The 16,409-nt window shown below is 45.0% G+C and overlaps 1 protein-coding gene across 1 annotated transcript; it reads left to right on the top strand.

The window, feature by feature from the left end:
* The first annotated feature begins 4,780 nt into the window (after positions 1–4,780).
* slc13a5a (solute carrier family 13 member 5a) lies at positions 4,781–16,113 on the top strand. The gene is made up of 12 exons (XM_048983587.1): positions 4,781–5,020; positions 7,773–7,901; positions 8,294–8,430; positions 8,833–9,032; positions 9,115–9,286; positions 10,013–10,135; positions 10,320–10,532; positions 11,320–11,426; positions 11,628–11,737; positions 11,818–11,979; positions 12,596–12,733; positions 14,764–16,113. The coding sequence occupies exons 1-12, from the start codon at positions 4,919–4,921 to the stop codon at positions 14,887–14,889; spliced, it is 1,719 nt and encodes a 572-aa protein (XP_048839544.1). The 5' UTR covers positions 4,781–4,918; the 3' UTR covers positions 14,890–16,113.
* Positions 16,114–16,409: the final 296 nt, after the last annotated feature.

The following is a 16,409-nucleotide window of genomic DNA, read 5'->3' as shown; positions in this document are numbered from 1 at the left end:
AGCCCTTGTCTGAAGCAACAAAACAGCCCCCCCCCCTCTCCACATTCCCCCCATCTTTGCTGACCCACTTCCCCCCAGCTTCACGTTTCCCTCCTCCCTTTCATCCCATCCTGTAGTTCAATGCCCCCCCCCCCCCCCCCCCCGCCCAACAATTCCCCAGGGACAGCAGTTTCTCACAATCTCTTTGTAGCATGGGATGTGTAGAATTGGATGTTCTCCTTCAAGGAAGTACATTTGGGTATGGACAGTAGATGTGGGTATCGATGTGTCCCTTACCAACATGGTGGGAGCACTGGATGTGCTTGGTGGTGGTGGGGGGGGTGGGAGTTCAGGGCTGATTAGCCCCCTGCCACCGTTGAAACCAAACCATCGGCCTTTTTCCCTTGGCATGAGTAAGACGGTTAAGAACGCATCCCTGACAAACATGCAGGACAAACCAACAGTGCTCGTCACATCATTGTCAAAATAATTTTTCCACTTAGACTTAGTTCCTACTATATTCTCTTGCTGTTATTTATTTGTATTGATTTTCTAATGTTATGTTCTAAAGGTGTTTGTATCCCTCTGGTTCCAATACAATCCTGCATCTGTTGCTGGTCACTCATTGGAAGCGTAACCTAGCAGCATCTGTAATATAAGGCGGCTCCTTGACAGCTTGTTATCTGTCACATTATATATCCATCCATCCACTCATCCATCCATCCACTCATCCATCCATCCCTCAAGCTGTCTCTAACTGCTTATCATGGCCTGGGTCATGGAGGGGCACCTAGATCCTATCCCAGGCACGTAGGGTACAAGGCTTGGGTGCATCGTGGTTGGAGCGCCGGACAGTCACAGGGCACATTCACACACACACACTTGGGCACACAAACCATTCACTATGGGCAACTGTCGAGATGCCAGTTAGCCTAACTGCACATCTTCGGACTTCAGGAGGAAACTGGAGAATCCAGGGGACGCTCACGTCACACTGGCAGGCAGCACATACACAGCAGGGGAAAATAAATGTAAACAGCAAAAGATTAACCCTTGGGGGTTATATACATTTTACTCGTGGCTTTTCTCTGACGTTTTCCTCACACTCAGGTTACATTTTCCAGTCACTCATGCAGCTGTCAGTTACATTGTCTGTCCTGCTTCAGTTTCCAGTGCTTTAAGTGAACTTTTTGCAGTGTCAGTACTGATTTTGTTATATTGGTGGTACTGAAAATGTTACCAGGTCATTACTGACTCGATTACAGTTCAGTTCTGTCAAATATCATTTGAGAGTTGGCTTGGTTACACTGTTGGTGTTGATTCATGTATCATGTGAGACAATGCAGTTTTAAATGTCATGATTTCTGCAATTTGTGTATATGTTTCCAAACAGTTGGTTTGAGTACATGAAAACGCACATGCATCGTGTGTATAGCTACAGTGGGCAAATGCAATGTTAGACTCTTAGCTTCAGAGTGCTGCAATTGCAAATATGTCCACAAGATGGCATTCTGAGGTTGACAAATACTGTGAATGCAATCAAAGCACAGACATAGGCTTGTTCTGTGAGCCAATTGTCTCATTCACGTTTGACCCTCATGGGGTGACTTTTTTAACTGGGTGTCCAGAGAACCAGTCTGCATTAAGCGCCTTATTCAAGATGCTCTTCCCAGGATATTAATCTGAAACTATCTGGTCACAAGGTCAGTTCTCTGACGGCCACAGAATACTGCCGTCTTTGTTCGGCCTTCCCCACGGCAGCTTCACCTGCAGGTCTTCATCTCCGGGCCGATCCCATTTCAGACTCGATTCCAGTAGCACAACACCGAAAGAGATGAAGTAAAAATCAACAATCACTGGCTGGCTTCCAGTATCCAAACACACAAAAACACACAAGCATTAATGTGTATTATACACTCACAAGGCGCGTGACTGTGCGTAGGTTACATCTACTTTGGGATTCCAGCTTTGCTCGGAGCTTGACTGACATCCGTGAAATGACGGTTGTACCTAACTGGCATGGCTGCAAGGAGCACAGCGAGTCCTTGTATCCCTGTACATCCACTGGCTGCCTGGCCACAGTACACCATTGTCCCTAATGGACTGTTAAGGATCTGACTCTCGGCACACCGGCTGGGCAGGTAGCAGTGGTGGAGGGGATCATGTGGCAGCACAAACACTGGATGAAGGGCCGCGAATCAAGATTCCCCATCTTCCTTTCCTTCACAGAAAAGCCTGTGTTCGTCTCAGGTGGTGGTGACCCACAGCCCCAGGAGACATCCCGCAGGTTTTATCCTGATGAACAGATTCATTTTTCCCTCTCAGTTTTCACCGCCCCCCCCCCCCCCCCCCCCCACCCCAGCTGCGATGATTCCAGTCAGGTAATAGTCCCAGAAGCCTCTGTATGTGAGCGTAGTATGAGCATTTGGATTATTCAGTATATACACAGTGCAACATGCTGCTTTTACAGAAGAATTAACTTGTCTATAGCCACCAATGAAGATAACGAAGACGGGAAGTAATGCATCTGTAATCGCTAACAACGGGTAAGGACATGTATGCCTCAGACAGGCAATCTTCAGTTTCTATATGGGCAGCCGGCAGCAGAGATCTCCCCTCTGCCCCGCCCACACACACGCCCACACACACAGATTCAGCAGCTGAATTAATTAGGCAGACCTGTCCATTAACTGCAGAAGGTCTGCTTCTTCAAGAAGGGGATCATGCTGCTGCACTTGAACACATCAGGTAAACAGACAGGATCAAGTATTCTGGTTACTGTGTGGCCAAGCATTAGCTCCTGGCGTCCAGAACAGTGCCTAGAGCTTACAGAGAAGGAGAACACCCAGTCAGTGGCACTTCTGTTGCTGAAAGCACTTCGTAAATGAGCGAGATCAGAGGCAAAGGCCAGACCTGTGAAAGCCAACAGGAAGACTCCCAGTGTACAAATAACAGTGGTGCACAGAAATGTATCCCTAAATGCACATCCCTTTATGTGACTCTGGAGGCAAGGAGGGGAGCCTGTCTAAGCTTACCCAAGAAAATGCCTGCAGAGTGCATAGTCAGTCTTTTTGATTGTGCAGGAATATACACTGATTTGTACTATTTTAAGAACTGTTTCACAAACCAGGGAATTATCCTATAAAATGTCATGCAAAATCTTTTCCTGTACTGCATAAAAAATGATCAGCAATTGCAAGTGTATGTGAGTGGACTCTCAGTCTTGCAGCACAATTCTCATTTTAAAATGAATGAATGAATGAATGAATGAATGAATGAGGTTGGCACCCTGTCCTGGGTTGTTCCCTGCCTTGCACCAGTAGCCGGTGGGATAGGCTCCAGACCCCTGTGACCCCGAATAGGTTAAGCAGTTGCAGAAAGCTGATAGATAGATAGATAGATAGATAGATAGATAGATAGATAGATAGATAGATAGATAGATAGATAGATAGATAGGATTATAATTCTATATTCCAGAAATATACTCTTTAAAAAAATATTTGACAACACGATTTTTACAGTGATAGTATTCTTAGCCGGGTTCTGTTGAACCAGTATTAGAATGTATTCACTGATGAGATTTAAGCACTTATGTAAGTCAGTCTAGCTAAGGGCGTCTGGCAAATGCCGTAAATGCAGACAGACAGACAGACAGACAGACAGATAGATAGATAGATAGATAGATAGATAGATAGATAGATAGATAGATAGATAGATAGATAGATAGATAGATAGATAGATAGATAGATAGATAGATAGATAGATAGAACTTCAAAATAAAGGTTCTGTGGCCAGTTATTCTGCTTGTAATCGCACGACTACAACCAACTTCGGTTTTGAAAAAAAGAATCCATGTTTCAATGTTATAATTACATTCTATTATGTTTAATTATAGAGCATGCAGTGGGTCACAGCAGAATGTCGTAAAAGTGAAAGCCCTTAAGTAAGCACATTGCTGGTTTTGATTGCGGTTCAAAGAGCGCTTGCGTGTGGACATGAATCTCCTGCGTTTTCAGCAGAAGCAGAAATGAGAAAGCTGCAGGAATGCAGAAAGCCCGGCATTGGAGCCTGCCAATCACTGGCACACAAATTAAAGATGGCCCCTGGGGCTTCGGCGGGGGACGGGGTTTGGGCATGATATTCATCCCGCTCAACTCTTCTCAAACCGAGGTTAACTGGATGTAAAAGTTCACAAAAGAGGGTGTTAGGGTAGTATTTTCTATGTACGTTCATTTTCCCGCTCCTCATGTTTATTTATCCAAACAATTGTTAAATGAGCAAAAAAGCAGCAAAGCCCCCTATAATGTTCTTACCTCCTCCCCCGCCAAATAAATGTAGACTAATACATTTACATAATGTGCTCTTTCAGTTTCATCAAGCTCACTCCCCCCGCACTAAAGCCCCCCTTCATCTTTTTTATTGTGACGTCACAATAACTCCAAAACCTGACATTATCATCGAACAAATTCGATGCAGAGTTCCTGTTTTGTCTGATGCGTCGTTAAAAAAAAAAAGACATACATTATACATTGCAGTTGTAAATCGGCTTTTAATATGTGATAATTGAAATATTTTTAAATTTCAATTAAAATGCCTAATTAGCTCATTTTATCCTTAGGAACTAAGGATCCCGCTCGTTCCCTACCGGGTTTTAAGTTTCAAATTTTGTGCGAAAGCACGAACCTGGCTTGCTTCGGTTTTTTTTTTTTTGTGAAATAACAATAGCTGTCATCCTCCCTAACCGGGCTATGATGCAACTCTTGAGACTGTTAATATTTACGTGATCCTGCAAAGTGACAGCTAGTTTCAGGCTGGGTTATATTCGTATGCCATGTGCCGCTGACGGCACTGAAGGACTTCCTTAAAGTCCTCCTTCTTTGCTCCCTCTTTCTCTCACTCATTCACGGTCTTCATCGCACACACTGCCTGCCCGCAAAAGATGGTCCCAGTAGCGAGGACACTTTGGAGTCTCAAAGACGGGGTGATAGTGATCTGTACCCCGCTTCTCCTACTACCTCTGCCTCTGATCCTAAGAACCACGGTAGGTAGCATCGCCTCCACGGTGTTATATATGTATTAAGATGATTCTCGATTCCTTCCGATGTTTTACCAAACACTTAGTGAATGCGAGGCCAGATGAAGTCCTAACTGATATTTTAAACAGCTCGTTTGCCGCACATATCATTATTACCAAGACTGTATTTTTTTGGTCCGAAAATACAAATGTTGACTGGTGCGGGGGATTATTTTCACCATTTCGTGTTTTTAATTCGGCTATTTCACTTGTAATAATTAAGTGTCAGTTATAAATTATACAATCACTTCACAACATGCAACAGGTGTAATATCTTCCCTCAAGACATCTAGCAAAGATGTTTTTACCACTGTTAAATCGTGTAAATCAGTCAAACTTCTTTTCCAATTTAATCTTTCTGCTTGTGGCTGAAACCATGAACCATTTAGTAGTCCTTTAATATTGTTTTTTATTGTAAAGATACCAATTAAATCTCACAAAACAAAGCTCGATGTTTTTTTTATACCTTAAATCAAACTGTAGCTGTTGTAAGATGAACTGTAATTAGAACAGCCGTAAGGATTTTGGAAATATCGTATTTTGCAATAAAAACTGGACTCCATCAGAAGCAGGATTTTCTGTGACGTAACCCGACCTATCGCAACACGGAATATGGGAACATTCGTGTTTCTCTGGAGGGGGGCTTTAGGGGGCACCAGATAATACCCCCGCCACGCTCTTCTTGCTTTAACTCTTTGTTGACAGGTTCAGAGGGAGCCGATTCTCCGCCGTGGGAAACACTGTCGTGTCAGAATCTCAGAATCCCCTTTCTTTCATGCTGTTCGCATACCAGAATAGTCGTGTGATTACAAGTAGATATATCTCTCTATCTGTATGTCTATCTGTCATTATATTATACTCATAAAGTTTAAGGCAGAGCACTTGTCAAGACCACAATTCGGGATTATAGCACATCATGTTCATGATATAAACGTCTGAACGACTGACACCACAGACATCAGCGCGTCGCAGTACTGTAACATGCAGGCTGTCATCCTTAATGTTCTGCCGCACGCAGGATTTAAGCAGCTTCGGGTCGTTTAGACTTTAACCCTGAGCCGCGATATGTGGCAGGTTTTTTCCCGCCTTTGCTGTTTTCCTTTACTCAGTAGCTGTTCCATGCCCTTTTTCCCATTAACAAAACTTTGGATTGTTTGTTTTCAGCGTCATCCCGTTTGACGTTGTTATCGACGTGGTAAGTCAAAGTCACACCGGGGAAATATAAGCTGGGAAATCTACAGAGGACGTTTAAGATGAATATAATATAAAACGTAATCAATCCCAAGGGAAATTATTTACATTTATGATGGTAGGTATTATTTTACAGAGGAGAATGTGCTGCTGATAGAATGGATGCCAACTTAGAATTTAGCATCTAAGAGTGATGGGCCACCACTCAATATTTGAGTCAAAGTGCATGGACCAGATCGCCATGATTTCCATCACAAATTGCCCAGAGAATGAGAAGCCAGTTACCCTCAGCTAAAAAGCAACAAGTTATGCAGCTAGGAACAGGGACCATGTTGCTCCATCCACAGGGGTTTATGCAAAAATGCTAAATTTAACCCCAATCGCTTCTCTACTCTTTAACAGCATGCGTTGTTTTCTGTGTGACACTTATGTCAGTGTGCTGCGTATAGCACTAGGTGGCATGTTGGTTAAGGAATTCAGATCTCAACCTATCAGATTCCAGGGACGGACCTGTACATGTGAACTAAGGACTTAACCCAAATTGAGGTATAGTGAGTCTACTGGAATCGGGGGTGTCTTCAAGGACGGATTACGGACCGGGCCAGCGGGGCCGCTGCCCAGCGGCCCTTGGGGTGCAGGGGGCCCGTGGGGCCACTAGCTCAAAACAATTTGCAACGCTTATCAACAATGTATTTTCGTTTGTCTATTTTAGAGGGCCTACATTCTTTGATCCTCTGCCTACAAGGGCCCCTGACCCTATAGGGAGGGCGTTTGGCTGCCAAGGGCCCTTGAATTGTGGTGGTTGTGGTGGTGGTGGTGGGGGGGCCCTCGCGAACGTTTTGCCCAGGGGCCCACACAACCCATAATCCATCCTTGGGTGCCTCTGGCGATTTTGGGGCCCAGGAACGCAAATGAAACTGAATTCAGGGCTTCGTTCAGTTTCTTGTCCTCCCAGCTCCCAGAAGGGAGCAAATGGTGGCCTCTCTAGGGGTTCCTCAGGACCGGATTGGGAAATACTGATGTATGATATTTCTCTTAGAACCTCATGAATTTTAACTACAAGGAGATGACAGACTTTTGGATACAGGAACCCACTAATGGTTGTTCATGTCAATCCTGTGCAGCCCCTCTGAAACCCACTGAATGAAACCCAGATGCTGTTTGAGTTACGGTCACTGCTGTGAGTGTTCTTTGGTCACTGCTGTAAGTGTTCTTTGGTCACTGCTGTGAGTGTTCTTTGGTTGTCAGTAGTTGCTTGATGTGATACGTGCCTGGTTCCGAGGTTACAGGAACGCATACACATTTTCACACACCTATGCGGCACACACACATAGTGACATGTTCACGTTCACACAAAGACACGTTCATACGCGTGCAGAGACGCAGTGCACAGTGAAAACCTAAGAGGTCACACTCCAGCCGATGCCTTTACCAGACACTGGAATAGTTGTAAAATTGCTAGAAGGGTGGTGCAGCTTCACGGTCTCCACATGTTCTCACCGGGCTGCTCGCTGCTGCCGCCCTACAGGAGGCGGGATGCGGCTACGTGATCTTCCTGATGGCAGTGTACTGGTGCACCGAAGCCCTGCCGTTGGCCATCACAGCCCTACTGCCAGCTCTGCTGTTTCCCCTGCTGGGCATCATGGAGTCCAAAGAGGTAGCCTAGGACCCAGCTGCACCCTTCCACTTAATTTCTGAGACTAGGTTCCCAGGGACACACAGGTAGTCCATGTTTTTGCTCCCTACCAGCACTGTCTGACAGAGAGCTGGGAGGGAAGCAAAAAAGTGGACTGTCTGTGGAACCCTGAGGACCGGGCTGGGAAACACTGCTCAGCACTATACTGCATGCTATTTATCCACCTTTTAAAGTCCCTCAAACTGAATACTAGTGAGAAGACGAAATACTGACCCTTAGACTAATGGAGAAATCTGCAGGAGGAATGGATTATAGGGTTAGGGTTAGAGCTCAGAAATTTCAGGCATACATTGATAGTTTTAGTTCTGAATTAGATTTAGTTATTTTTCTCTACATGTATGTGTGTGTCCCAGGTGTGCATGCAGTACCTGAAGGACACCAACATGCTCTTCATTGGTGGCTTGATGGTTGCCGTGGCGGTGGAACACTGGAACCTGCACAAGCGCATCGCCCTGCGGGTGCTGCTTCTCGTGGGCGTGCGGCCCGCTCTGTGAGCATGATCCGCCCCCTAAACCTGGCTAGCAAATGTGTTCGGTCTGAGAGCACACCCGTGGTGTTTCTCAATATGCATACTCAACCGTGCCTGCGTTCTCGCGCACCCATTTTACATCATATTTCATCGCCGAAGACTGGCTCCAATACCAAGAACAGAAGTACAAATGGACGGTGAAAATCCACAGAAAATTGCTTTGCCAGAAAGCCCCCCTGCCCCAAATATCTCAGATGCATCTCCTTGCCAAACTATAACAATCCCTTTATTTATTGCATCCCAAGTTCATTCTTGGGAGGCAAGTTAGCAAAACTTGGTATCGATAAACACCCCAGGTTTGTTTGTCATGGCTGTAAGTGTTTTTGTATTAACAGATATCCACTCTTTCACACCCCCTTCCAGGTTGATGCTGGGATTCATGAGCGTGACGGCATTCCTGTCCATGTGGATCAGCAACACGGCCACCACTGCTATGATGGTGCCCATCGTTCAGGCCATGCTGGAGCAGCTCAATGGGGTCCAGCCCGAGGAGGCCCACTGGGGCAACGCTAACGGCCAGGTCGGGCCCCCCGAGGCAGAGGCCAAGCAGTCTGAGGACCATGGTGAGGGAGAAGGTCCCTACTTAACAGAGACGGTCGGATCAGTACTCCTCCTCATGTGTCTTTATTTCCGTTCTGGTGGCAGTGGTAGTGACCAGGCTGAGCTTGACCACGCCGGAGGCAGAGAAGGAGAATGCAGAACGGCGGCGCTTCTGCAAGGGCCTGACGCTGTGCATCTGCTACGCAGCCAGCATTGGCGGAACGGCCACCCTCACCGGAACAGGGCCCAACCTGGTGCTGATGGGTCAGATGAACCAGTGAGAGCTCGTTGGGTCCACAAATTGGGATCCCTTGCAAAGGCACCTAGAACTACTGTTCAGCTGCTTTTGGAAGCCATAGAATTGGGGGTTACGGAAGAAAGGAGGCTTGTTGGAAGAAAGGAACCAGTGATGGGTGGGATCATTGGCAAAGACTGCCTACTTTAACCCAGTGGGAGCCAATGCAGTTTGAGAAATTTGATTATTGACAGATTGTGGAAATTCCAATGTGTATGGGTTTCAAAGCCATGCTTCTCCATATACATTTTAATTGACAGCTGAAACACCAGATGGATTGACTTCATATGTAATCTATCACCCCTTGAAAATATCTGATCTGAGTGTGAAGGACCGATGCTTTGAGTTGCAGATTTATGGCAAGACTCTTTAAATTTGGCTTCTGAAAATCACAGCCATGGCTCTACAGGTTATAGAGTTTACCAATTAGTTAGTGATTTACTCCTGGAAAATGAGGGACAGTGAGTCATTGTCCAAATAACAGTGTTAGTCACGCTTACTGGTAAGTGAAAGAGGTTATCTCCTTTGGTATAACCAAACTTATCATATAAATTCTGTGAAATTTCTCCAATTTTGCAAGGAAGGTTATTTCATTTGGGCAATAGTGCATCGTTCATATTTATGTCCAGGACTATCAACCCAAAATAACTTGTAGGGGAAGATGATGTCAAGAAACCTGATAATAACTGTGATCAACCCCATCCCCAGGCTCTTTCCCGAGAACGGTGACATCATCAACTTTGCCTCCTGGTTTGGGTTCGCCTTCCCCAACATGGTGCTGATGCTGTTGTTGGGCTGGCTGTGGCTACAGCTGGTCTTCTTAGGGACCAAGTGAGTGTGGTTTCAGCTAGTCATCGAAGGGACTAATTATGGTGTCATCTTCTGAGCTTGCAGAGGACACACGTCTCAACAGCTTTGCCCAGAAGAAGCTTTCGACCAGTCTGGAATTGCTGTATCATTTCAATGCAGAATTAAGACCAGCTGACACTGATGGAATCACCTATCGTTCCTTTAGTTTCCGGAAGACGTGGGGCTGTGGGGTGGAGAAGACCCCGAAGGAGATTGCGGCCTACAATGTGATCCGCAACGAGCACCAGGCCCTAGGTCCCATGAGCTTTGGGGAGCTAAGTGTGCTGGGTGTCTTCATCCTCCTGGTCCTACTTTGGTTCACCCGAGACCCAGGTTTCATGCCTGGCTGGGCCACACACCTCTTCAACTCCAAAGCAGAGTATGTTGAGATATCATCAATCAAAAAAAATGCCTCACCATGTATGTGTAAAGAGAACCTTACACAATCTTTACATGCACCTCAAGAAGAGTGGACTGGTAACAAAAGGCAGCCCAGAAATTTGCTGCTTAACAGGGGGAACAGAGGGGCTGGTAAGTCCCCTTGGATTATTTTAAATTAAGGGGATGGGTGCCCCTTGGTATGTATTTTCTTGACCGTGATTAACTGGTTGGCCACCAATGAAATCTCATGTGATTGACCGATAAACCCCTGATATATAAGCTATATAATGTTGGTGTAGAGGAAGAAAGACCAGCCCTCAGAAGACCAGCTCACTGGGAAAATGTCCAAACTTCCTGATGCTCCATAAAGACAAATAAACATCCAGGACTGTAGACTCAACATACACACAGACACGCAGCCTGGCTTAATGTACAACTTGTGCTTCAGATGAGACAGACAAGCACAAAGTACCTCCCACACTTCAGAAGGCCCTCACTCCTGAGAAAACCAACAATAAACAAACAGGAGCTGAAGCTCTTCTCAAAGGGGCCAACATCCTCAGCCATACTCAGAAAACATGGCTGAGAAATAACAAACAAACACTCATCTAAAGCCGGCGTGCCCACAGACTAGTGTAGGGTTCTGTTCATCGCCTAGTTGGCAGGATTTAGCTCAAAACTCATTCAGTGAAACCAATGTAATGGAAAGAGCTTAGGCAGTAGATGACAGCAACCACATCCATGCCATGATTAGGAAGATAACGCTGATGATCTGACTATTTCAGGTACGTGACAGACGCAACAGTGGCGGTCTTCATCTCCGTGCTACTCTTCATCCTCCCAGCCAAGGCTCCATGGCTCAGTTTCTGGCGGTTTGAAAGCTCCGATACAGGTGCCTTCTGCTTGCTAACAGTGACGAGTTTGTCATCTGTAATGAGTTTCGACACATAGAAATGCGCCAGTTTTGCAATGAGCTACCGCAGACGTGGGTCAGTGAGTCATGGTGACTTTGACTTTTTTGAGTTGCACCGACATTGAACGTGCGCCGATGAAGCAGTAAGTTGCGTTGACGTGAGAACTCGCTTCTGCACAGAACCTCAACCCTCCACTGCACTGCTCACCTGGAACGTGGTCCAGAAGAAACTTCCGTGGAACATCGTCCTGCTTCTGGGGGGAGGATTCGCCCTGGCCAAGGGCAGCGAGGTTAGACGGACTGCTGTGTATGTACAGCTATGCTCGTATCTGCATATGTACCTGTGTACACCTTTGCGTGGTCTCCATAGGTGTCAGGTCTCTCCAAATGGCTGGGGAACCAAATGACCCCCCTGCATGTCATCCCTCCGGGGGCCATCGCCATTGTCCTCTGCATGTTGATCTCCATTTTCACTGAGTGTACCAGCAACGTAGCCACAGCAACACTGTTCCTGCCTATCTTGGCCTCCATGGTGAGTTGAACACAGCACCGTTTACAGCTGTATAAGCATAACACGGCTTACACGTGCTAATTTCATGGTGGTGGAGGTCTCTGTGCCAGTTGGATTAAATTCAGTTCGACTGACCCAATCCTTTTCACTCCAAGGGAGGCAGGCCCTGAATCAGCCTGCCCTTAAGAATGTTAAATTCACGTCACTGTCTTTTGAAGGCACCAAGACACGATGTGGCAGGGGTTGGACTTCTGGGCCACATGAGATCCTAGCTGCACTTAACTAGTGTGGCTTAATTATACCCACTTAACTGCTTCTGGGTCCAAATTACAGGATGGCTCACGATGGAATTATGGGACGGTGATTTCCATGACTTCTTTTTACAGCGGTGAATCCAGTAAAAATGACGGACATTGTAATTTTCTGCATCAGAACTTTTACTTCAAAGTTCTTAAACTTCGCAAAGCAGGAGACGACCTTAAATACATCCCTCTGTGAGATGGCATTTCACTGAGGCTAACGTGTGATCATGGGATTGTCCCAGTCTCTAGAAATGAGTTGATGATACAGTTCCCCCATTGTTAGTATTGATGTGTCACAGTCTAGGCTGATGGGGTTGATCTTGTGTTTGTTCCAGTCCCAGTCTATCGGCTTGAACCCTCTGTACGTCATGGTCCCCTGCACCTTGAGTGCCTCCTTTGCCTTCATGCTTCCTGTGGCCACGCCCCCAAATGCCATCGTTTTCTCCTATGGCTACTTGAAAGTGTCTGACATGGTAAGTGGTGAGATGCTGCACACCCACACACACCATCTCGTTTATGAAGGATGCTGACACAATTGCACCCAGGCTTTCAGCCTCCTTATTGCTCTGTTGACATCAGTGGTTTCGGTATATCAGTATCTCTTAACACCTGAGTGTCAGTGTGTGTCCTGTGCTGGGGTGCTGTGCTGTCCAGGCTGCTCTGTGCCCTGAGCTTCCTGGGATAAGGTCCAGGCTCAAAACAAAGCTGTAATGGACAAGCGGTTATGGAAACTAACCAGCTCATTGAAGTGGTCTTATTTAAACCAAGTCAGACCTATCCAGTGATTCACTGATAAACAGAATCAAGCCAGTTGCCTGTGAACAGGGATGTGCACAGGAATTTTAAGGGGCCATTGCTCTGACCTGAAAAAAGGGCACCCCCCTCCCCCGAAAAACAAACAAAAACCACACAGACTGTACGGAGAACTGAAAAATATACAACTTCTCTTTTAATTAAGTCTTCATTAATATACCTTGCTCCAAATTTACTTTAAAGCAGAATTGGGGGATATTTCAATAAAAATCTTGAGCACCTCTTCCTTTCCATTTGCCTTTCTAAGGCCAGAAAGAGACAGATAGCTGCTCTGATAAGAATTTGAGCTTAGTGTGGCATGGAAACACCCAAAACAGCGATAAGATTTAGGCATTTTACCATTAAAACAATTAATGTAATTCATATCACATCAAAAATGATTGCTTCCATCATTTATGCTCCTTGTGTACTTTTCCTACCAAAACATTCTGCATGTGATAACTTAACATTCTATCGGGTAACTGCCTGGTTCATTACGTGGGAAACTGAGGCTTGTGAAGATTTTAATTCATTTCATTAAAAAAAATGATGATAGTTCACCGTTAATCATTTCTGCAACGTCAGTGTGCAATGGGCAGTTGCAAAATGCAAGCTCTGGCGCACGGCGCAGCTGAAAGGGAAACAGACCGGCTGAGCTTTCAGAAGCTACGTCCACTCGCTTTGCCCAGAAGTTTATCGAGTGGAAGTGAATAGCTTGATGGCGAAGTGACTAGTCTCAGAATGGGTCTGTAACGTTAACGTTACTGCCATATGCATTTCTCTCTACCTTACATGAAGCGTTTCGGGTGGCGTTTTTAAAAAAAATGCGCGCAGTGCAGCAGAATGGACCGTTCAGGGAGCTGCGCTAAGTTGCGAAGCTGTCGAGTTGCTATTGTACGTGACTGAGCTCCACCCAGTGCGACAAATTAAAAAGCATTTTCCTGACGAAGATGACTTGCGCATCTTTTTTCCTCTTCGCGCGACGGAAGCTCGCGACAAAATATATCGAATATTTGTTTCTAGGAGGGGCAGCTTGAGTGAAATAGGGCAGGCGGGCAGTTGCCCGGGCAACCTCAGCCCTGCCCTGTGCACGTCCTTGCCGGTGAATATGAATCGACATGATAAATGATTAACTGCATTGAAATCACCTCTTGTTGTGATATCAGACACTCCACACGTTCCTCAGGTTAAAAGTTACCACTGGGTTCCTCAGACGCTAAGGTTCATGTAGAGTTTTCTGTAGGTCAATGACTAAACCATAAGCAGCAAATTGAGAGGCCAAGGTGTGCCAGGAGTGATAATCATTACTTCATTCTTTATAATTCTAGAGAATCACTGGTCTGCATGTTTATCTCAGTGTAGCTGTCATACAGCTCTTTCGGGCTTGCTATGGACCATAACACTAACAGTAACTTAAATTCAAGTATGAAAAGATTTCAAACGCAAAGCATGTTTGCTACATTCAGAAATTGTATTCAAGTGGAACAGAGCTACATCTAGTATTAATGCATTCATATGGTGTATATTTCTAAACGCATCATTTAGGAGTTTACATTCTTATGTGTGTGTAGAATGTATTTCATAGTGTGCATAACTCTATTCTGTTACATCAGCAATTTTGAAATGTTCTCTTTATATATCTCTATTTTGTTCAGATTGTCTGTGTAATAACCTTTTTTTTCCATGGCCTCTGATCTAATTCTCACCTAAGGCCAAGACAGGTGTGGTCATGAACATCATCGGCATCTTGTGCATCTCAGTGGCCATCAACACCTGGGGCAGACCCATGTTCCATTTGGACTCATTCCCTGTCTGGGCCAACGTCACAGGACCGTGAAGCTACCCCCTCCCATCTGACAGAGACATATAATACATAAACACTGTGATGCAACGGCAGTAGTGTGGAGCGAGTTATTTTGGACCAAGAGATTGTAGGCACAAGGCCATTTGAGTGCCATCGTCAACATCTTCAGGATCTCGGCTTAGTTTTTCTCTTAGGTTCTCTATATTTCTCTCCCTTTCCATACCTTCTCCACATTATTAAATTCCAATTACAGAATCTCCCTTCTAAGAGGACCAGTTATAGAGCAATGCAAAGGAAACTAGCAATGTGCGATATGCACTCCTCCTGATCTGTGTGCCAATGACGGACACCTGGCTTGTAATCTTGCCACAATTAAACGTTTCGATGAACGCCACCCTTTAGAGGCTGGGTCAGCAGTGAGGAACATTCCTCGCATTGACATCACATATCAACAGGATCACACCTGAAGCCAGAGAGAATGTATTCATTAAGTCAAAACATAAAATGTGCTAACATGTTCAAGAAGCATTAGTTATAAGTCACATTCAGCCTTGATATTTTTGAAATGTGTGACTATAATATAATATATTGTATAATATAATATACTGCTGAAAGTCTTGTTTGTCTTCATCTGGTGAAAGAAATGCTGACTGTAATTTCTAAAAATGCAGTTATCTTGTGTTGAGTTGTGTAGATTTTTACACATTTTATTCACTCGGCTGGTGTCTCTTCCTTCCGTTATTGTGTTATACATGTGCATCTTTCTGTTGCTCAACAGTTAAAGGACTTTTTGTGTGCCTCCCCGTTCCATTCACCTAGGCCGTGTTTCTGTGGCGTGGTCACCGCAGAGGAGGTCACCAAGCCGTGGGTCATCGTAACCCTGATCAGGTCAAATAGGAAACCGGCAAATCCATACACCTCCCCAGGACTGGGATTCCACTTGATGTGTCTGTTCATGTGAACTTCAAGACACCTAATTGTTATCTGTGAATTTTCCTGTTCATAAAGATCCAGTGCAAATACTGGACATCACTGGCTCAAGAAATAAATTATTTTGATCCATGTACTTCATTTTGTTGAATGGGGTTCTGTTATATCTGTGTTCTAACAAAGAGTTTGAACAAAATAATTGTATTAAAGGCACTTGTTAATTTCTACACTAAATATGCAATAAGAACATGTAAAATTCTTCTGTTCTTTATGTAAAAAGTCTTCCCGGATTCCAATAAGTAAATAAAAACGTGCTGTGTGATTTCAGGTTCTTGATGTTCTGCAGTAGGCTTTGTGAAGTATGTTAACGACCCAGACTCAACCAAAACAGACTTGTATTCCAGACTCACCGGGACAGAGTCAGTTCAATTCAATTCAATTTAATTTGTGTAGTGCATTTTCACATTACATCATCTCAAAGCCAGAGGTAACCGTGGCAATGAAAATCTCCCTAGAAGGTAAAACCTTGGGAGGAACCAGACTTAAAGAGGGAGCCCGTCCTCCAGGGGACGGCAGAGGAAGTCAAATACTAAAGTCCTAATTTACACTGTCCAAATTTTATG

Source organism: Brienomyrus brachyistius, chromosome 18 (genome assembly GCF_023856365.1).
Source record: "Brienomyrus brachyistius isolate T26 chromosome 18, BBRACH_0.4, whole genome shotgun sequence".
Classification (NCBI taxonomy): domain Eukaryota; kingdom Metazoa; phylum Chordata; class Actinopteri; order Osteoglossiformes; family Mormyridae; genus Brienomyrus; species Brienomyrus brachyistius.
Note: the sequence above shows the minus strand (reverse complement) of the source record. Positions and strands in the feature narration are given on the sequence as shown.